General features: G+C 41.8%; 2 protein-coding genes across 2 annotated transcripts in view; one reads left to right on the top strand and one right to left on the bottom strand.

Moving 5' to 3' along the window:
• The window catches only part of UPF2 (UPF2 regulator of nonsense mediated mRNA decay), a 109,543-nt gene extending 97,276 nt beyond the window's left edge, over nt 1-12,267 (top strand). The window contains exons 20-22 of the mRNA XM_058532417.1: nt 3,767-3,908; nt 5,342-5,462; nt 10,985-12,267. Of these exons, the coding sequence (XP_058388400.1) occupies nt 3,767-3,908; nt 5,342-5,462; nt 10,985-10,994 (273 nt within the window). The 3' untranslated portion in view covers nt 10,995-12,267. The remainder of the gene's footprint in view (nt 1-3,766; nt 3,909-5,341; nt 5,463-10,984) is intronic.
• Nucleotides 1-18,210, bottom strand: part of SEC61A2 (SEC61 translocon subunit alpha 2) — a 213,507-nt gene extending 195,297 nt beyond the window's left edge. The window contains exon 1 of the mRNA XM_058532421.1: nt 18,202-18,210. The gene's annotated coding sequence lies outside the window, so the exon portion shown is untranslated. The remainder of the gene's footprint in view (nt 1-18,201) is intronic.
• Nucleotides 18,211-21,517: the final 3,307 nt, after the last annotated feature.

Raw genomic sequence — 21,517 nt, 5'->3', positions numbered from 1 at the left:
AATTATTGTGACATCTCACAATAACTCTACTGTTTAGGAAGAGTAAATTTTTTATAGAACTTTTGTTTCATATATTAGACACATGTAAAGAATCGGGCTGAAAATTCATTTTGAGCTGAACTTTTTTATTAACTTATTTTTTGTGTCTTATTTTTTGTTTTGAAAACTAAATTAAAAGGTTTATTGTGGGCCATTTATTTAACTTTGTTCCAGTTGTTATTGTTAGTGGAAATAAAAAATAATTGGCAGGTCACGTCTGCTGTGGACATATTCCTGATACAGAGTACAACACAGGCCTAAGGACAGGTATACAGAAGTTAAGGATTTCAATTTCTGCCTATTGGTTGTTGATCTCTTTCTACTAAGAAGGTGATTTTTTGTGTGTGTGTGAGAGGAAGATCAGCCCTGAGCTAACATGTGTGCTAATACTCCTCTTTTTGCTGAGGAAGACCGGCTCTGAGCTAATGTCTATTGCCAATCCTCCTCCCTTTTTTTTTTTAACCCCAAAGCCCCAGTAGATAGTTGTATGTCAGAGTTGCACATGCTTCTAGTTGCTGTATGTGGGACGCGGCCTCAGCGTGGCCGGAGAAGTGGTGCGTCGGTGTGCGCCCGGGATCTGAACCCGGGCCGCCAGTAGTGGAGCGCGAGCACTTAACCACTAAGCCACGGGGCCGGCCCAGAAGGGGGTTTTTTTTTAGTTGACTTGTGATTTTATTTTGCTAGCAGTTTTATTTTCAGAATGTATAGGAAGCAGTAGGGGAGACTGTTATTTTGAACTTTAATAAATTATTTAAATGCATTACTTATAGGTAGTATTTGTGGAGTACCTACTATGTGCTAGGCACTGTTTTGGGCACTTTACGTGTTTTATCTCATTTAATTCTCACAGCAACCCTAAAAGGTAGTATTGATATCCTCATTTTATAGATGAGTAAAAGAGTTCTTAATTAATTTGCTAGTTCATACTAATAAATCGTAGGACTGAGGTATAAACCCAGTCTGTCTGACTGCAAAAATCCGTGTTCTTCACTTCTTTGCAGCATTGTCTAACAAGTATATCTTTCATGAAGAAACTGATTATAATGTGGAAATGAAAGTAAACTTGAGGAAGGGGCAGAAAAAGAAGATAGCATAGAATTCATAATGTGGCAGAAGGAAAAATTGACTATCATCAAACCGTATTCACTAGAATTTAGAAATAAACAGCCCACAACCAGCAATTTTTAAAGGAGATATGGTTTAAGAGGATGTGGAAGTGCTTTTTTAAAAGGCTGTGTTCAGAGCCTTAAGAACTAGGAAGGGTAATCCCACTGCTTCTGGAGAGATTATGGAAAAAACAACTCTTGACTTTCCTTTTTATCAAAAAGAAAGATTTCAACCTGAAAGGGTAAATTAAAGATTGGGTAAAATTAGATGATGTCAAAAAGGGTAGTGTACTTTAAATGAGTCCTAGTCTTCAGACATAAACAAATTATATCCTCAAAGACTGAAAGAACTATAAGTAATTATAGAGCAGTTGTCATTAAACTTAAAAAAGTCTTACAGAATGGAACAGTAGTCAAAGATTCATAAACGGCAAATATTTCCTTTTTTAAGAGCAAGGCAAAAATACATTCTGAAAACTTTGTAATCCTGTAAACTTGATGTCAGCTTTTAGCACAATTCTAGATTGAGTTTTAAAACACATGATATTAGTCATTAGGAAAATGAAAAAATTAAAACCAAAATGAAAATACCACTGTACACTCTAACTAGAGTGGCTAAAATGAAAAAGACTGACCATACCAAGTGTTTACAAGGATGTGAAGGCACCAAAACTCTCATACACTGCTAGTGCAAGGCAAAATGGTGTAACCACTTTGGAAAACATTTTCACAGTTTTTGAAAAAGTAAAACACATCAGATTTTCCCAGCTTTTCCATTCCCAGCATTTTTCATTTAGGAGAAATGAAAACATATGTCCACACAGACATTTGTGCATGAGTGTATGACGTTACTTGTAATAATCCAAAACTAGAAACACCCCAAATGCTATCAGCAGGTGAATGAATTAGCAAATTGTGGTATATTCATGCAGGAAACACTGCTCTCCAATAAAAAGGAATGAACTGTTGATACATATGACAACATGGGTGCGTTTCAAAATCATTGTGCTAAGTAAAAGAAGCTGGATAAGATAGAATACATGTTGTATGATTCACTTTATATAAAATTTTATAATGTGCAAACTAACGAACACTGACAGAAAGCAGCTCAGCCAGCGGTTGCTGTTGGGATGGGTCAGAGGAAGAGAGGGGTCACAAAAGGGACAAGGGGACCCTTTGGAGGTGATGGGTGTGTTCATTATCTTGATTGTGGTGAGGTTTTCTTAAGCGTGTGTATATGTCAGAACTCATCAAGTTGTACATTTTAAGTTTGTGCAGTTTACTGTATATCGGGTATACCTCACTAAAGTTGTTTTTTTAAAAAAAGATAGTTTTGAGCTCATAAAAGAGAAAAGGATCGTTGGAGTCCGTACTAGACCACTAGGAATAGGTCACATCAAATTAAGTTCGCTGGGGAGAAGGAGGGAAGTCTACTAGGCTGGTAGCTAAATGGACTACCTTAAATATATTTTTATTTCAAAATGTGAGATATTTAATTATCTGCTGTGATAAATATGAAGTGTGGTTAGTTGGGTTTGTAGATAGTTTCACACCCATACTTAATATTTTTTACCTTAGTATACCTGGCCTGGCACATTTACTGTTCTGGGTATTACATTTAAGAGGAACATTGACTAGCTAAAGTGTGTCGTAAAAGACAATACCAAGAGAGGACAACTGAGATAATACTAGGAATCAAATTGTCAAATATGTCAGACTCAGATGAATCAGAAATCTTACGCACTGTTAAGGTTTACTAATAATTTCACGGATGCAAGCATTCGAAAGGCATGGATCAAGCAGAGGGAGGTCTGGTATCCTGAGCACAGCTCCCCAGGTCCTTCCTGTCTGCATCAGACAGGCCTTTGGTCCAAAGTATTAGAGGAGGTCTCTTAAGTGAAACGTGCAAGTTATACACAGCAGAGAAAATTTAGGTTATGAAACATCTCCATTTTATACTTAGTTACGTAGCTTAACAATTTCCAGAGAGCCATGGCCCATAAATTCAAAGGTTTGTTTTCCTTGTGCAATCCTAAACCAGGGACATCCTGTTAAAAACAAAAACATTCCATAGATAAGGACTCTTTTCCATAACAGAGAAATAGATCTTATAGGTCAGCTGCCTAACTCTTTCTCCTTTCCAACATCACAGCTATCTTTAGAAATATGAAGGGCTGTTAATACTGAAGGTGAACTAGATTTGTTCTGTCTAGTTCAGGAGGGTAGAACCATTTGAATGAAAAGGATGCAGGTTACAGTTAGCAATATAAAAGCCTTTCTGACAGTTGCCCATACATGATAGGGTCTACCGATGGAAAAGGATCCCTTGTTGCTAAATGTGTGCTTCCAAACAGGGCACAGGAAAGAGGGGCTTCTGCTTTTCATGGAGGTTGAACTGGATGGACTTTCACTTCGCATCCAGCCCTAATGAGTTTGTCTCTAGTAGAGTCATACTATTATCTGTTTATGTTCTTAGATGATGTTGTCTTTATTGACTTACAGGAAAGGGAAGATATTTTTCTAAACTCATTTAATTCTACTTACTATTTTATTTGAAATCTTTTTTTTTCCTCTCAGTTTTCTCAAGCTATTTGTGATTCCTTTGTTACTTTTTTTCTCAGTTTAAGATCCTTAATGTACCCATGTCTTCCCAACTTGCTGCAAATCATTGGAATCAGCAACAGGCAGAACAAGAAGAACGGATGAGAATGAAAAAGCTCACACTCGATATCAATGAACGGCAAGAACAAGAAGATTATCAAGGTATAAAATCATTTTAAGACAGAAGTGGGAAATTTTTATGCCTTTTGGAGTTTTTAAATATAGAATATCAAAGTTGTTATTCTTCATGTTTTCATGTCCTGTTTGTATGTATTTAGCCTGAGAAGTTGATTATTTTTTATATCCCATTCTATCTTCATTTTCCTTTCACTTACTGGTAAAATAACAGTAATGTAATTGTCATCCTATTTTGCTCCCTCCATAATTCCATTGGATTCCATACTGTTAGACCTATGTTTGCAAGTGAGATAATAGTCAGTTTTTTATTGCCTTCATGTTGCCAGTCAAATGAGAAAATTAATTCAACGGATATTTATTATCGCATTTTGTCTGTTTGGGAATCCTGGTCTCAAGGATCCCCTGCTCCTTCAGATTTGAGGGTATACTCAAATTAGGATTCTTGTTTTGTGCAGACATACCCAGCACTCTTGGATTAACTGGAGCGTTATGTATAGAGTCCATGGACATCTCATAAGCCAACCTTTTTGCATTCCTGTGGCGCCCAGATTTTAGAGCCATAACATGACTGTTTATATAACACCGTACTGACAAACCACTTTTTGTGCAAGAGATTGTTGTGTAAATAAATATTTGGTTTTGTATCTTTAAATCCCACTTATAGAATCTTCTCTCCTAGTTGATACTCAACATTTTTTTTGCTGAAGAAGATTCACCCTGAGCTAACATCTGTTGCCAATCTTCCCCTTTTTGCTTGAGGAAGATTTGCCCTGAGCTAACATCCGTGCCAGTCTGCCTCTATTTTGTATGTGGGTCACTGCCACAGCATGGCCACTGACGAGTGGTGTAGGTCTGCGCCGGGAACTGAACCTGGGCCACTGAAGTGGAGCATGCCGAACTTAACCACTAGGTCGTGGGGCCGGCCCCTCAATATTAACAATAGTAATAATAATAATAGCTAACACTCAATATAAGTGCTTACTATGGGCCAGACAGTGTTTTATGTGCTTTTTCAAAGCATTTAATCCTCACAACAATTCTATGAGACAAGTGTTACTATCATCCCCATTTTACATTTAGGAAACTGAACCACAAGTCCCATAGCATATAAGTGGCAGAGCTGGGATTTGAGCCATTATTGTCTGGCTCTAAACACTGTGCTCATAGTTGTACTAGATTGCTTCTTACACTGTTTTACTGCCTCAGAAGACACTTGTGTAGTGGCCAAATTGACAATAAGGGAACATTGGCTATTAAATGATATTAAAGAACACATCTCATCTCCTGATAAGCTCTTTCAGTACTTCCTAATCATTTTAGTTTGCATATTGCTTGTTTATCTTTAGTCAGCTACCTGACAGAACTAATAAACTTCACCTCCCTAGGATTTTATTTGCTTCATAGGGGAGTGCATTTACCAGAGTTAACCACATTTTCTGTTTTGCTCCTAATTACAGAAATGCTGCAGTCTCTTGCCCAGCGCCCAGCTCCAGCAAACACCAATCGGGAGCGGCGGCCTCGTTACCAGCACCCAAAAGGAGCACCTAATGCGGATCTAATCTTTAAGACTGGTGGGAGGTAGGACCGTCTCTCAGTGCTTCCTTTGCTATTTGTTTTTCATGATGTCCATATGAATGAATTAGATAGTTCTGGATTCTACTTAATGATAAAAACCTGTTTATTAGCAAAATAGAAAAGTTTATGAGTTGTAGATATTTGAGAAAAGAAAACCTGTGTATAGAATAGTTACAGTTTAAAAAAAAAATCTTGACTTCACCCATACACATTTTGGCTTTCACTCTCTCTGAATGGACTTCTTTAGATTTTTTAATTTTCTCTTTTGCATTTATAGAGAGGACTAGTTATAGATTAGTTGGAGAGAAATCATAGGCTTTATGTTAGGATTTCTCAGCTCAGTGTGTTAAGTAATCTTAGTGTTTACAAAAACTCAAAACCTCTTGGCTAGACTTTCAAGCAGGCGGGTTGAGTTTGTTTTGAGATTTTTTGTTTGTTGATTTTTTAAATCATAAAATGTCCTGCTAGGATCCATACCAGTTCTACTTAAACTTGAGTTGTTTTATGTGAAATAATCAAAACTCTATAAAGAATTTCACACTGAAGATGTTCCCTAGTAAGACCTCATTCATCTTTTTTTTAAGGAGTAAAGTTATTTGAAGTTTTTTTGGAACCTGATCTAAAGCCCATACCATCAACTCAATTTTCTGTCTTGTGGTCAGGTTATAATCAAAGGGACATTGGCTTCGCCACTTTTACTGATCTCCCTCAGGTGTTAGTGTTTAGACTGAGGATATGCTACATCCCTCAGATGTCACCTTGTTGGGGGCAGGCAAGCTGGTGTAGAAGGGAATGTGCCGGGGGTAGCGGAAGTAGTTCATTGTTGAGGAAATAGCATTGGGAAAAAAATGCAGATGTTAAGAGCCTGTCTCTTTTACTCATTGAATATATTTTTGTGTTTTTGACAATATTTTTGTTTGAACTGTATGCTCAGACAGCTCTAATCAAATTAAAATTTAATGAAAATTGGTTTGTCATGGCAGTTTAAGGATCTGTGTTTTATTTTTTAGAAATCCAGGTTAGAAATGATGTACAAACCTATCCAATTAGGCATAATAAGATACCAGGTTATTTTTAATTACCAAAACTTCATTAAAGTCCTTTAATAAAAGCTTTTATTGCTGCTAAAATGTAGAAGCTGGCTAAGTCAACAGGCCATGAAAATTTTAGTTTCTTGCTTTTATATTTTCCATAGTGTTATATTTATCATAGTGGTCTTGATAATGTCTATTCCCTCTTCTTACCTCGCTATTAGAGAACAAAACTATTAGAATACTATTCTAATAGAAAACAATAGAAAACTATTATGATGTTTTCCATCAACTTCACCTGTCCATGCAGCCTGGCATCGCTGAACAGTTATTTCTGTTAGTCTCTAATCCCTTTTTGATTCAGGTATTGCAAGTGTAGCATCTTTTCCTAATTTTTAAATGTTTGAGTGACTTTACAGAATCAATAAGAATGAAGTTTGATACATAACTGGTATGCAGTAGGATTTGCTCCCCTTAGCATACAGCACCTACTGTGGGTTCAGTCCTGCACTGTGGAAAATTCAAAAGTAAAAGAAGGCAGAGTCTTTACCCTCAAGCTTATAGTCCAGTGGGAAAACCAAGTACAGGTACTTGAAAGAGCTAATTCTGCCCTAGTCATATTTATTTAAAAAAAGATTGATCGAGAGTCTGTTAAGTACCAATTAGGCATTAGGGAACAAAAATAGGGGAAAACAGATGTGTAAACTTACAGATGCTATAAGAGGTGTATAGGAACACAGAGGTATGCCATTCTTAGTTTGCTACCAGTTACTCAGTTATTCAGTGGTTTTTCAAAATTCTTTGTTAATGTTCTATTTTCCTTCCCTCTCTTCAGGCCCCCAGTTAGTCAAACTTGGAAGAATTGGCTACATTTGCTTTTTCTTTCTCACCTCCCACTCATTGTGTGTCTCCCTCCGCCATTTCCCTGAAGCTGCCCTTAGTGGAGTCACCAGCTGCCTCCTGGTGCTTCATTCCGTGGTCTCTTAGGAGGTCTCAGGGCACTTAGCATGTGGACCCCCCTTTTTCCCTTGGCGTGCTCTCTTCCCTTGACTTCTGTGGCTCTGCTGTCTTCTGATCTTTCTCATCCCTCCCTGACTCCTCACACTTCTGTGTGGGCTTGCCTCTGCCTAGAGATGCTCGTGTCCCTCAGGGGCAGTCCTAGGCCCTCCTGTCTTACCCTGTATACTATCCACAGGAGACGGCCTCCCCTCCCGGGGCTCAGTTACCATCTGTATCTCTGGCCCAGGCCTCACACTTTTCTGACGGTATATCCAGTTGTCTTCTGGACAACCACGTGGATGTCTCACAGGAATATAAACGTTGGGCTGTGTTCTGCCCCCAAGCCCCTCTCCTCCTCTGTTCTTCTGCTCAGTGAATGGAAGCACTGCCCACCCAGTTGTCCACACTAGAAAAGGAGGCTTTGTTTTTGACTCTTCTCTCTCCTCCAGTCTCCATATCTGTTTAACACATCCTCTGATTCTACTACTGACTGGCTCTCACACTTGCCCATTTTATTCCACCCCCACTGCTGAGATCCTAGATCAAGCTACCATCACCTCTCGTTGGATTACTGCCAGCAGCCTCCTGATCTACTTCCCAGTCTCCAATTTCAACCCCTTCCAATTTATTTTCTCTGCGAGACCCACAGATTTCTTTCTGAGATGCATGTCTGCTGTCTGACTATGTGAACTCTTCTGCTTAAAACCCTTCGGTGGCTCTTCATGGCTTATAGATGAACTCCAAACTCCTCAACTTGGTTAACACGGCCCTGCATAGTGGGGATGTACTATCCTTATTGGCTTCCTCTCTTGCTGATCTTTCCCCTGCTCCCAACCAACTGGCCTTTTAGTTCTTTCAATTATGTGGGTTTTTTTTTTTCGCCTCCCTCTCTTTGGAATCCTCTCGTGCTTTTCCCCGGATACCTCCTGTTCCTCCTTCAGGTCTCACTTTGATGTTCTAAAGTCTGACGTAGGCCAGTGCATATATGCTGTCCTGGCTCCCTGTATTTCCACAGACCTTGTCCTGCTAGTCACCTGCTAGGTTGTCTCTATCCCCATGAGAGTGAAGACTGAGGCAGAGATGGAGCTGTGTCTCATTTTCCGCCGTATCTCCTCCATAGTTCTTGGTGCCTGGCACGTAGTAGGTGCCCAGTAAATATTTGTTGAATGGACAAAGGGACTTTTAAAAATCTATGCTTAGTCATTTAATAAACTTTCTCCCTATGTTCTGCTCCTAGCTCTTGTTCTCTCTTGTTTTCCTGATTTTGTGCGAGTTCCAACTCTTGAGCTACCCTCCCTACCTGTTTTAAATCTCTTCTTAAAATCATCACTTGAAAAAAAAAAATCCTACCTTGTCTATCACTCTTGAAAATGGCCTTTTGTAAAGTATTATGGTATTTTCAAAGCTAGTGCTCTTAAAATGCAGGTGTGGATGAACATTGTAGAGGAACAAGCAAACATGTAAACGTGAGTTTTTGAGCCTTTCAAGTACCAAAAGTTCTTTGCCATTTTTTAAACTTAAGTTTTAGGTGAAGAAATGTAGTCATTTGAAAGAACATAACTGATGGGGTGGAGTCTCCTGGTGGTTTGGCTCCTTTTTATTTTCTTCTGTTTTTAACGCTGGGCTAGACTTAGTAGAAAGATGTGTGTCTGGAGCAGTGGTTCATCAGGTATCTTTGCTGAGCAGTGAATTCCTACAGAGGAGGAAAAGAAGATTCTGTGAGTGAAGTCTGAGAAACTGTTTTCCAGTTTGACTCTTAACTTAGCTGGTGCTTTTTTAAAAAATTAGATATTAATATTGTTGACGTTATATGGCAGATAAGGGGAAGTTTTTCTAATCAGGATTGAAATAGGGCTGTAAGTTAAAATTTTAGCCCTTCTCACTGGGCAGAGATTCTGTAACAAAGTATAGGCATTTGCTTATGATGAGTTAAAGTAACAATAGCGCTCTAAGTAAAACAATTATCCAGGTATTCTGTAGTGCAGCACAAGGTAGTTTTCCACAGGACAGGGTAGTTTTCCACTCTGCTAGTGTTGAAAAAACTGAAACTTTGCATCTTTGACAAGCATTAGTACCAATATGGTTTATGCTACAAATTCATATAGATTATACCAGTGCTCCTCAAACTTTAAAATACAGATTGTAATCATCTTGACTCTTATTAAACTGCTGGCTCTGGTTCATTTTCTAGCAAGCTCCCAGATGATGGCACAGCTGCTGGATTGCAGAGCACAACTGAATAGCAAGGGGTTATGCTATCAAACTTTTTTTAACCCATCTTAAGGAGAATGTGCATTTTTTAATAGATATTCTCTTTATGTCCCTATCGTAAGACTAAATAAGTGATAGTTTTGTTATAAAATAGAGTCTCTCCTAGAATAGCATTTAATCCAAAGCGTATATTTTAAGTACTTTTTGGGCTCTTAGATTTTTAAATTGCTCAGAATGGTTGTTTGCCTATAAACCAGGCAGCTGACACCCTACACCATAACTAGTGATACAAGTGTGTCTTACTTATTCAAAGACTGTGAGCATTTCTTTTCCTGTCATTCATTGCATTCATTTAAAGTTTTCTATTTTAGACCATTGCTTTGTCTTGACTTCCAGAGAGAAACTTTTCTCTTTCTTTCTGTCAGGGAATACTTGCGTTATTGACCTTTCCCATTCGGTTCAGTTTCCCACGGGTTATGGGTATATCCAGCTAAAGATACACTTTTCCATATTTGCATTTTATTCTTTAAAAGTTTCTTGCTAAGGTGACTTGCCGTGTGAGAAACAAGCTGTATTAGTTTGCTAGAGCTGCAGTAACAAAGTGCCACAGACTGGGTGGCTTCAACAACAGAACTGTGTTGTCTAATGGCTCTGGAGGCCAGACGTCCAAGGTCAAGTGTCAGCAGGGTTGGTTCCTTCTGAGGGCTGTGAGGGAGAACCTGTTCCAGGTCTCCCTCCTGGCTTCTGGTGTTTGCCAGCAATCTTTGGCGTCCCTTGGCTTCCACAGCACTGTCCCATCTCCATCTTCATCTTCACAGGGCATTCTCCCTGGGTGTGTCTGTGTCCAAGTTTCCTCCTGTTGTAAGGACACAGTCCTACTGGATTAGGGCCCCATCCTACTCCAGTATGGCCTCAGCTTAACTAATTACATCTGCAGTGACCCTATTTCCAAAGAAGGTCACATTCTGAGGTATTGGGGTTTAGACTTCAACATATGAATTTTGGGAGTAAACAATTTTCAACCATAACACAAACCGTGAATTCTCAGCATCCTAGAAAGTAGGAAAGATAGTGGGACCACCCCTTCTGATAACGGTCAGAATTGCTCTTTAGTGCCCCTCTGCCCGTCGTGTGTGTTAGTCAGTGGGAGTTTGTGGACTCTTTAGAAAGCACCGATTGTTGGGAGATGTCAGTCAGTGGTGGCTGGTGGTCTTAGGGGCCTTTTCTTGCCGGAGGTTTGTCCTCAGCAGTAGTGCTTTAACATTGCCCTGTTTGTGCCTCCAGGAGACGTTGATCCAGCAGCACGTGTCGTTTCATTAGGTCCTGTATCTGATGTTGTGGATAGTGGAGTCCTCCAGCAATTGAATGAGAGCAGTGGACACATCTCAGCATGTCGGTCTAGAGAGTTGCGAATCTAAACCTGGGACAGGCTGGGGCCATGAGGCGGAAACAGCAGCCTCTGCCAACACCGGAACAAGCCGACCCTTCCAGATAAGGCGTAAACGGCCTTTTGTAATGGAAATCACGTGAGGGTTAATCTTCTCTTGAGAATGGCAGTCAAGAAATGAGATGGTTAACTTGACTACTGAGCAGTTACACCAAGAAGAGCGTCAATGAGATGATTGAGCCGGAGAAGAAGCGATTGTAATGGTAATGGTTTGGGGAAATGAACTTGAGTTGTAAACTTGGTTTGAGTTACCGTGTCTCTGAATTGAACATCCCATGTTGGAAGAAGATACATTTGGGGGCTCCAGGACTGCAGTAGAAAAGTATAGAGCAAGCAGTAAAATCTTCTAGTAAAAACTTACATGCAGGACAACAAAATGATGAAAGATATCCAAATACCAGATAATCCACCAGGAAGGCTTTTGTTTAAGAATTTGTTTCAAGAGGAACAAGGGATGAGGGAGAAAAATCAGTTTTATCCATCAGAGTCAGTAATATAAAATTGCCTATTAGGGTAAAGGAAAAATGTGAAGATTATTAGTATACAAAGAGCGTGAATTGAGATGGCGTAGGGAAGTCTGACACCAGCCTAAGAACAGGGATAGTTGAGCCCATTGTAAGTATCATTGACAACAAACAACGTGCCAGTCAGCATGTCACAGAAAATGACCGAAGGACAACAAGAAGTGGATCAGAAGATTTTGTTGACCTTCATGGGTTTACAGCCTCTGTCTCTAAACAAAGTATGGAAACAGTAGAGCTTTTATTTTGCTTTTGTTTTTGTTTTTGTTTTGTTTTGTTTTCCCCCCACTAAATAGAAATGAGGGTTCTTAGTCTGTTTCTGGCAATCTGTTAATTTATTAGGATAGTTGTCTTTCGTTTGCTTTCCAGTAGGCGTAGTAATTTAGTTAAAGAGCACATCTGTATGCTACAACTTGATTACATCTTTTTTTCTAGCTATTTTGCATTTTTTCTTTTACCATGTTTCAGTTTCTGCATGTAGAATTAAATAAGAAACAAAACGTGTAAAGTTGTAACATTTCACATGGAAATGCTGCCCGATCTTCACCAGCTTCAGAAATCTGACCTTTGCCGATGCTGCAATAAAGTGTTGTAATTTAGATCTAGTGTGGTTGCGTTTTATTTGGTTTGGGTTTTGAAACCTATTCAATGGGTACATCAGTATCCTCCAAGGTCACCTTCATCCTTTATGAAATAGTCTGGGAGATGATTTCTTTAGCATTTCACTGCTAGTGTTGCTGTCACTTTAACATTTTGTATTTGCATTATTTTCTTGGGTGCCTGAGTTAGTTTACCTTTAGGTCAGTATAAAAGAAGTAGCCTGTGGAACCCAATAGAATAAACATTTTTAGACTGGGCTTGAAGCTAGTTAAGATGGCAGATGTTGGCACAGCGCAGTGTAGCGTGAGGCAGTGCGTATGATTTTCCTGAGTGTGTGCAGCAGAGTTGATAAAAGCCCCTGTCAGGCAGGCAACTCAGAAAGGAATCACAGGAACCATTGATTTCAGTTTCTTTCCAGGGGTTCTTTCCAGGACTGATTTACACAATCCAAAAGCAGTGACTGTAATCAGTGTTGCTGAAATTTCTAAAATTCAACTGAGAGTCATTACAATTTGGAAAGAAATAGGCTGTTAATAAAAAAAGAAAGTTTCAAAACTCTACTTAATTTTATTAACCCTATTTTCCAACCCTCGTCGTAATCTTCATTGCTGACTCTGTACTGTTACTTGCTATTCTTTGCTGGGGAGAATGGTTTCCATGTTTTAGCGTTTTTATATTATTTCTAAGTTTTAAAATGTTAAGAGCGAGCCAGGAATAATTCTGCTCTATATCATGCAGAAGGCAGAGCAAATCTGAAAATCAGCTGTGATAATTCACCTTTCCTGTTTCATTAGAAAGAACAAGGTTACTAGCAGGTGTAACGTATTTTGGGAACAATAAAGAAAGTGGACCAAGTAAGATGGTGTGCAGCATTGGTACTGTATTCGATTAGATTACTGTAACAGAGAGAGATTACTGTTGACCAAAGATTAGTGATATCTAAGATAGGATCTTTGTTAAACGCCAAGAAGCTTGCTTTTATTTAAAGAAATAAGAGGAAAAGCCTTCTGAGTTTTGGAGGGGACTGTGATTCTCATAACTTTCTCAGTGTCTTGGGGCTCTTTTTCCTCCTTGTGATCCACCAAAGGTAAGCAGATGTTAACAAATCAGACGTTAGCTGTCAGATTTCTTCCTTTGATCCTTTGATTGCTTTTGGAGGACTGAGAAGCTAAAAAGGCCTTTGGGCAGCCTAAGGGTCCCGTTCCAAGTGAGTCCGTACAGTTACCTCTGAGAGCCACCCAGGCCCTTGCATGTTGTTACTTTCCAATTAGTCATTACAAACTTGACCCGTGGAAAACCTGGCAGCCAGACAGAAGAAAGGATCAGATAGCACACAGTAGCTAGAAGAGCTGAACAAGGAGCAAGACTGCAAAAGTAAAAACCACATAAGCAAGACACAGAAACACAAAAGAGGAGTGAGTGTGGCACAGACCCCTGAGAGGCCCCGCGGGGTAGAAATCCTGGAACGTGTGGAACGTTGGTGTTGGAAGGAACACTCGGTCTGCAGGTGGGGAATCATCCTGAGAGGTGCAGTGACTTAACGCCATTAAGTGTGGTGAGATCAGTCATTAGTGGTATCAGAATTTTTGTGATTATCAGAAATAACTTCATTATAGGAAAGAAATAGGCCTAGAGTGGTGAGGCTAACAGCAAAGAGAGGTAGACCCCAGGTTTCCTGATAACTCCAACCATATCAGATAATCTCTTCATAATACTCATAATGGAAAACCTGAGATAGTTGTTTAAAAAAAACCACAAAGTATCTTCTTATGAAAGGCAGAGATGAAATATATCTCAAATTCCCTTCTAAAATGGTTTTATGAAGTTGTTTACATTCAGGGATATAAACTTCCTGCTCTCCGGAAGCCCAGTGTGTTATTTAGTTGCAGATGAAAGATACCCAATGTGAATTCACTTAAACTCACAAGCAATTATTGTAAGGATCCTAAAATTTGCAACCAGCACAGGGATATCGTTGGGCTCTAGAAGTGACCAAACGCAGTCAGAACTTGTGTGTGCCGGCTCTCCCTCAGCTTTCTTCTTCCTCGCTGTCGTAGTCTGCTAGGGCTGCCGTAGCAGACTGCCACAGGCTGGGCAGCCTAAACAGCAGACATTGCTCGCAGCTCTGGAGGCTGGGAGCGCAATGTCAAGGCACTAGCATTGTCAGTTTGTGGCGAGGCCTCTCTTGGCTTGCAGGCAGCTGCCTTGTCACTGTGTCATCTCCTGGCCTTTCTTCTGTGTATCCCTGGTGTCTCTTCCTCTGATAAGGACACTAGTCCTGTTGGATCAGGGCCTCACCCTTATGAGCTCATTTACCCTTAGTTACCTCCTTAGAGGCCCCATCTCCCAGTACAGTCACACTGGAGGTTGATGCTTTAGCTTATCTATTTGGGGGGACAGGTCAGTCCATAACACCCACTGTAAGCTTGGCTGCCAGCAGCTCCTGAGTTTTATATCTTGCAGCTGCAGAGACAACTTGATGGACTCTGCAACCAAATCTGCATACCCATGGAACTGCTGGCCCTGCTTGGTGCAGGCGTCTGTTCTTGGACCAGTCGTGTGTGGTCAAGGGGGCAGATCCTGTGAAGTCATGGCTGCTCTTGCAGGAACCTTAAGAATTACCTGGAGAAGGGCGCTTCCTACACTCAGTAATCCAAAATTGGGGTTCTCTCAGATTTTTAAATGTGATATTTCCCACATAGCTATCAGTTTATTTCTATAGTTTGGTTTTCAAAGAACTCCAAATATTTTATCTATACAACCTCTCATTAAAACATCTCTTTTACTTTGTATGGCTGGCACCAAGCTAAGACACCAATCTAAGAAGTGAACAGCTGGGCTTCATGTGTTCCCCCAAGAGCTGTGTGCACCTCTGTGTACTTGCCATTAGGGAGTGCCCAGGTCTAGAACATTTTTTCAGTCAAGGCCCAGAGGCAAGAAATACCTACTATATTCAGAAGTGCAGTGAAAGCACTGGGCTGACCACCAGTCGGTCACTCAGTCGTTAGATGTATGATGAGCACCAACTCTGACACTTCCTACCTGTATGACCTTGGGTAGTTATTAATCTCTAAACCTCAGTTTTCTCATCTGCAAAATGGGGATAACTTACTAGGGTTGTATGAAGAACCAGTGGGATAATGGTGGGTCTTGATACAGGGGCTGTGATATAGTAAGTGCTCAATTAAGGTTAACTAGTAGTACCAGTAATATTACTGCCACAGCATAGGAGCTGCCTGTGTGCCAGGTACAGTGTTGGATACAAAGCTGAGCGAGCAGGCTCTGCCTTGGAAGAACTCATAACCCTTCAAGGGTGTAAAGAGTGAATATCAAGTTCAGACCTGGGTGGCTAAAATCACATGCATAACTTACCATAACAGACTATGCCCACAGAAAAATGTGCCTGCACAGTGGTGGGAATGCCACCCTTCAGGTGACTCTGGCCTGGACCAAGTCCTTTTTTCTTGCCAAATAGAGAAATAATGTCCCCATTTCCCCAGAGATCACTGGCCACTTAAATTCAGCCATAAACTTTTTATGTTCTCATTAATTTTTTTTCTGTCTGTTTCTTCCTTCCCCAATAACAGGGTTGGTGGTTGGCTTGAATATTAGGGAGAAATACATGATGGTCCTAGTTCACATGACTCCAGAAGTATGGCAGCTCCTGAGTCCTCCAACATCCTGGGAGGAGAATGGGCCATTGGGTCAGACTACCCCAAGAGTTTTTCCTAAATATATCACAGATGGGGGTCAGGCCAACAAATTCCAGGATGCCCTTTGGAAGAGAGAGGGATCCTCAAAACCCCACAGGCTGGTGACTTTTCTTTCAGCGAACAGAGAGGGCCAGGATAATATTCCAAGGTCATCTTGAGGCTGAGGTGGGATTTTTGCCGAGCTTCCTGGACAGGTCGTTGGCGAAGAAGACACGACGTGAAGGGAGCAAAACAGGAAGCAGTTTTGAAATGAGAAAGCAGAGTTGTTCCTCAGTTGAATCGGTTTGACCACCCCTTGTGTGTATAGCCCAAGGGCCTGTGGGGATTGGTTTTCAGATCCGTGAGCCCACATTTACTATGACTTCTGTGTGCACAGGGGCTATTGATTAAACATTGAGAATATGAGGAATTGCAAGGAATGGCCCAAATCATTTCTTCAAGTAATGTATAATCTTGTCAATAAGGTATAAAGCTGCACGTAGAACGTGCACCCTCCCACGTCAACAGTCAACACAAGGCCGACGGCCCCCGCGCTGCCCCTTCCGTGATTCCAGTGTGGGAGGGGTGCTGGCTATTGAGCTAGACAGAGCCAACCAAAATGCTGGTCCTGCTCCTGATTGGGTAAGTTTCTTAACCTAAGCTTCGTTTAGCTTATTTGTAGATTGAGAATCAAATTACGAATTTTCCAGGGTGGTTGTGAAAACTGAATGTAAAGCATTCATTCCACACCTGCTATGAGCTGGGCTGAGGTGACAATGATACACAAGGCAAAGGCCTGTTTCTCCGGAGCTTACGTTCCAGGAGGAGAGACATGTAATAAAACTAAGAGAAATACCAAATCGAGAGAAGCTGTGATGGACACTGTGATGCGCTGCCCAGACTGCCTTCGCTGAAGGCGTTGTCCTGGGAGCACTGTTGGCAGGTGGCCTTCAGCTGTCAGCTCCTTCTGGGATGGGCTCAGCTGCAGACGAGGCCGGAGGTAGCTTGGGGAGGCCCACACGCAAAGCCTGACCAGTGCAGGAGTATGAAGGCCTGGCCATCCTTGGCCCAAGTCAGGACAACTCACAGGCCATTCCAACTGCAGAGCCCCCATGGGAGCTGTCGCTGGGCCTGCATCATAGCCCACTTGCCCCTCTGCCCATCCTTCCTGGCCCCTTCCTGATCCCAAGAGTGCTCCCTAATAGACATCCCATGCTCTAAACTCTTCAGGGTCGCTTTCCTGAGACCCAGACTGCAACCCCAGTGCTGTGTGGGGGGAGGTGCCATGACTGGTTGGCTCCTTGAGATTGGGCCTTTAGGGCAGGAGTCCTCCTTGCGTAGAGAGGGCTCAGCCAAGACCAGAATGACGAGGATCAGCCCCTTGAAGATGGGGGAGCACATTCCAGACGAAGATCGGAGAGAAAGGGTCGAGCATGGGCTATTTGAGGAGCTGAGGGAAGAACCAATGAGAGGTAGATGAAAGAGGTAGGAAGAGCTTTCAGAGGCAGGGCGCATACTGGAGAGGACTTTGTTACCAGAGTGAGAAATGGGGATTCTCTTCTAGATGTGATAACGATTGATTTGGTCCAATGTTCAAGGATCACTGTGGCTGCTGAGTGGAGAGCAGATTATAGGGGTTAAAGTAGAGTGGGGAAGACCTGTGAGGAGGGTACACAAAAGCCCAGATGGGAGATGAAGGGGGTGATATGGAGAGGAGACAGATTCAAGATACATTTCCCAATAGAGCTGAGGGGACTTGACAATGGCTTAGACAGAGGAGTGGGTGGGATGATGGAACTGTTGGGTGTCTGGCCTGAGCAGGTGGGTGCACAGGGTATTGAGAAGGAGAACTGCCAGGAGGTTCCCACTTCCTCCATTTGGGAGTAGTTTGCTTAGCCTGGCTCCATACCTAATGTTTTTACAGGCTGCCAGTGAAAACGGCCACTGCCAAATGGACCTGGTTTCTGGAGACTTCCTAGTCTGTAGGTGGGCAGGCAAAGGTCTTGGCCAGAGAGCTGAGGAGATTATGTTGCCCTGGGAAAGGGAAAGGAGGCCCCAGGGGGCCTCTTCTCCAGAACTGCTGTTCAATGGTGAAGCTTTTGGAGCTCTGGCCCTGCCTGTCCTCTTGGGACCCTTGGGCCCAGGGCTTGAGGAGTAAAGGGAATGCTCCCCTCAGGGGCCCTGCGCAGACTGGTGAGAAAGGGCCTGACTGTAAGCTGATCTCTCTCTGTTCTCCCTGACCTGGATTTTCCTTTCCGTTTAATTTGACTTGTGTTTGCTTGTTTGCATTGTTTCTGAGAGACTCGGGAGACATCGCAGAGGTGGCCTGAGCTGACAGTGTCTGAGATCGTTGCACACCTGGACCAGGCCGGAGGCCTCCCAGCCGCCGCCTGCTATTGTCCCTCCCATAGGCCCTGGCCTCACTCGGCAACCCCCTTGGCTTCCTAAAGCCTCAGCACCAGACAAACCACACCCACCCCGGGCCTTTTTCCCCTCTCATCCCTTCCACTTGGTTGCTCACTGCAGTAGGAACCAGGGGAAGGTGCTATCAGCCAACACAACCCCCTCGGGAGAAAGCTGTCTGGACACTCCTTGGAGCCCACTGGGAGAGAGGTGGAAGGTAGGAGAGAAGATCTATGGCTGGCGGAAGAGTGTTCAGGTCCCTAGTGCCAGCTCTGTGTGGCTTTGGTGTCCTACTCCTTCCATAGTCAACCAGTTTCCACATCGGCTCCCAGTGCTCAGTTTCTGCGGTCTCCAGTCTGAAAACAAATACGGAGGTCAAATGCATAAAAGTTGGGTAACCCCCCTTGTGTAACTGGGGGAGGAAATCTAAAATAAGTACAAAAATCCCTAATTCCGTTTTACTTTTAAAAACTTTTTATCTGGAAATAGAGACTCACTAGAGGTTGCAAAAATAGTAGGGAGTCCTGTAAACACTTCATGCAGCTTCCCCCAATGGTGATATCTTATATGATGACAGTCTAATATCAAAATCAGGAAATTGACATTAGTTCAGTAGTGGTAACTAGACTACAGACCTTATTCAGTTTCCACTAGTTTTTACATATGCATTCGTGTGCGTGTGTTTCTACACAATGTGATTCCATGTATAGATTTAACTCCACCGCAATCAAGGTACAGAACTATTCCATCACCACAAAGGAACTCCTGTGTGCTACTCCTTGTCCCTGGTACGTTAGTCAAAATTCTTCAGAGAAACAGAACCAGTGGGATATAGTCACGTGTAGCTTAACAACAGGGATATGTTCTGAGAAATACGTTGTTAGGCGATTTTGTCATTGTGCGAATATCATAGAGTGTACTTACACAAACACAGATGGTATAGCCTACTACGCACCTAGACTATATGGTACTAATCTTTTGGGACCTCTATTGTATATGCGGTCATTCGTTGACTGAAACGTCATTATGTAGCGCATGACTCTGTGTGTGTGTGTGTGTGTGTGTGTGTGTGTGTATATGTATGTGTATATATATATATATATATGTGGAGATTTGTTATAGGAATTGCCTCATGCAATTATGGAGGCCAAGAAGTCCCACGATCTGCCAACTGCAAGCTGGAGAAGCAAGAAAGTCAGTGGTGTAGTTCAGTCCAAGTCTGAATGCCTGAGAACCAGGGGAGCTGATAATGTAAGTCCAAGTTCAAAGGCCCAAGAATCAGGAGGCCAGTGGTGTAAGCCTCAGTCTGAGTCCGAAGGCCCGAGAACTGGGAGCGCTGTCTGAGGGCAGGAGAAGATGGATGTCCCAGGTCAAGCAAAGAGAGCAAATTCACCCTTCCTCCACATTTTTGTTCTAGTCAGGCCCTCAACTGATTGGATGGTGCCCACCCACATAGATGAGGGGGATCTTCTTTACTCAGTCTACTGATTCAAACGCTAATCTCTTCTGGAGACACCCTCACAGACACATCCAGAGTAATGTCTTACCAGTGATCTGGGGATCCCTTAGCCCAGTCAAGTTGACACATAAAATTAATCATCACACTTGGAAACAACTAGTCTGGTTTCTTCTCTATAGTTTTGTCGTCTTGAGAATGTTATGTAAATGAATCATACATTATGGGTCTATGATGCCCTTGAGGTTCAGCCAAGTCAGTGCGTGTTGTTCCTTTTTATTGCTGAGTAGTGTCCCATTAGATGGATGTACCAGAGTTTGTTTAACCATTCACTCGTGGAAGGACATTTGGATGGTTTCCAGTTTTGGGCTATTCTGACTTAAGCTGCTGTGAATATTTGTGTATAGGCTCTTTTTTATTGTGGTAAAATATACATAAAATTTACCATTGTAACCATTGGTAAGTGTACAACTTAGTATGTGTACAGGTTTTGTGTGAATGTAAGTTTTCGCTTCCCTGGGGCAAATGCCCAGGAGTGCAATTGCTGAATCATATGGTAAGTGCACGTTTAGTTTCATAAGAAACAACTGCCGAACTGTTTTCTGGAGTGACTGCACCATTGTACATTCCCACCAGCAATGTATGAGAGATCCAGTTTCTCCACATTGTTGTCAGCATTTGGTCTTATCACTATTTTTTTATTTTAGCTACTGCAACCGCTGTGTAGTGCTATCTCCTTGTAGTTTTAATTTGCATTTCCCTAATGGCTAATAATGTTAAACATCTTTTCATGTGTTTATTTGCCATTCATATCTCCTCTTTGGTGAAATGTCTGTTCATGTCTTCTGCCTTTCTCATTTGATTAGAAGCGGGGTTGCATTTGTGTTTTTCTTGCCTTTGAGTTTTGAGAATTCTTTAAATTCTTTTGTAGATTCTAGATACAAGTCTGATATGTGGTTTTCAAGTATTTTTTCCAAATCTGTAGCTTGTCTTCATCCTTTTTTTTTTTTTTTTGTGAGGAAGATCAGCCCTGAGCTAACATCCATGCTAATCCTCCTCTTTTTGCTGAGGAAGACTGGCCCTGAGCTAACATCTATTACCAATCCTCCTCCTTTTTTTCCCTTTTTCTCCCCAAGGCCCCAGTAGATAGTTGTATGTCATAGTTGCACTTCCTTCTAGTTGCTGTATGTGGGACGCCACCTCAGCATGGCCGGACAAGCGGTATGTTGGTGCACGCCCGGGATCCAAACCCTGGCTGCCAGTAGCGGAGCACTTGCACTTAACTGCTAAGCCATGGGGCCGGCCCTGTCTTCATCCTTTTAACAGGGTCTTTGCTCAGCAAAAGTTTTAAATTTTGATCAAGTCCCACTTATGTTTTTTTCCATAAATTATCCTTTTGATACCATGTCTAAGAACGCTACTCTTCCCCTTGTCCTAGATCTCAAAGATTTCCTGCTGTCCTTCTTTCCTAAAAGTATTATAGTTTGACATTTTGCATTCAAGTCCATGATCCATTTTGAGTTAATTTTGGTATAAGGTGTGAGGTTTTGTTCGAGGATTTTTTTTGCTTGTGGATTTCCAATTGCTCCCACGCCGTTAGTTGAAGAGGCCGTCCTTCCTCCACTGGATTGCTTTTGCACCTTTGTCAAAAATCAGTTGAACATATTCGTGCGGGTCTATTTCTGGGTTCTCTATTCT

Source organism: Diceros bicornis, chromosome 36 (assembly GCF_020826845.1).
Source record: "Diceros bicornis minor isolate mBicDic1 chromosome 36, mDicBic1.mat.cur, whole genome shotgun sequence".
NCBI classification, from domain to species: domain Eukaryota; kingdom Metazoa; phylum Chordata; class Mammalia; order Perissodactyla; family Rhinocerotidae; genus Diceros; species Diceros bicornis.
This window is presented reverse-complemented; position numbering and strand designations above follow the sequence as displayed.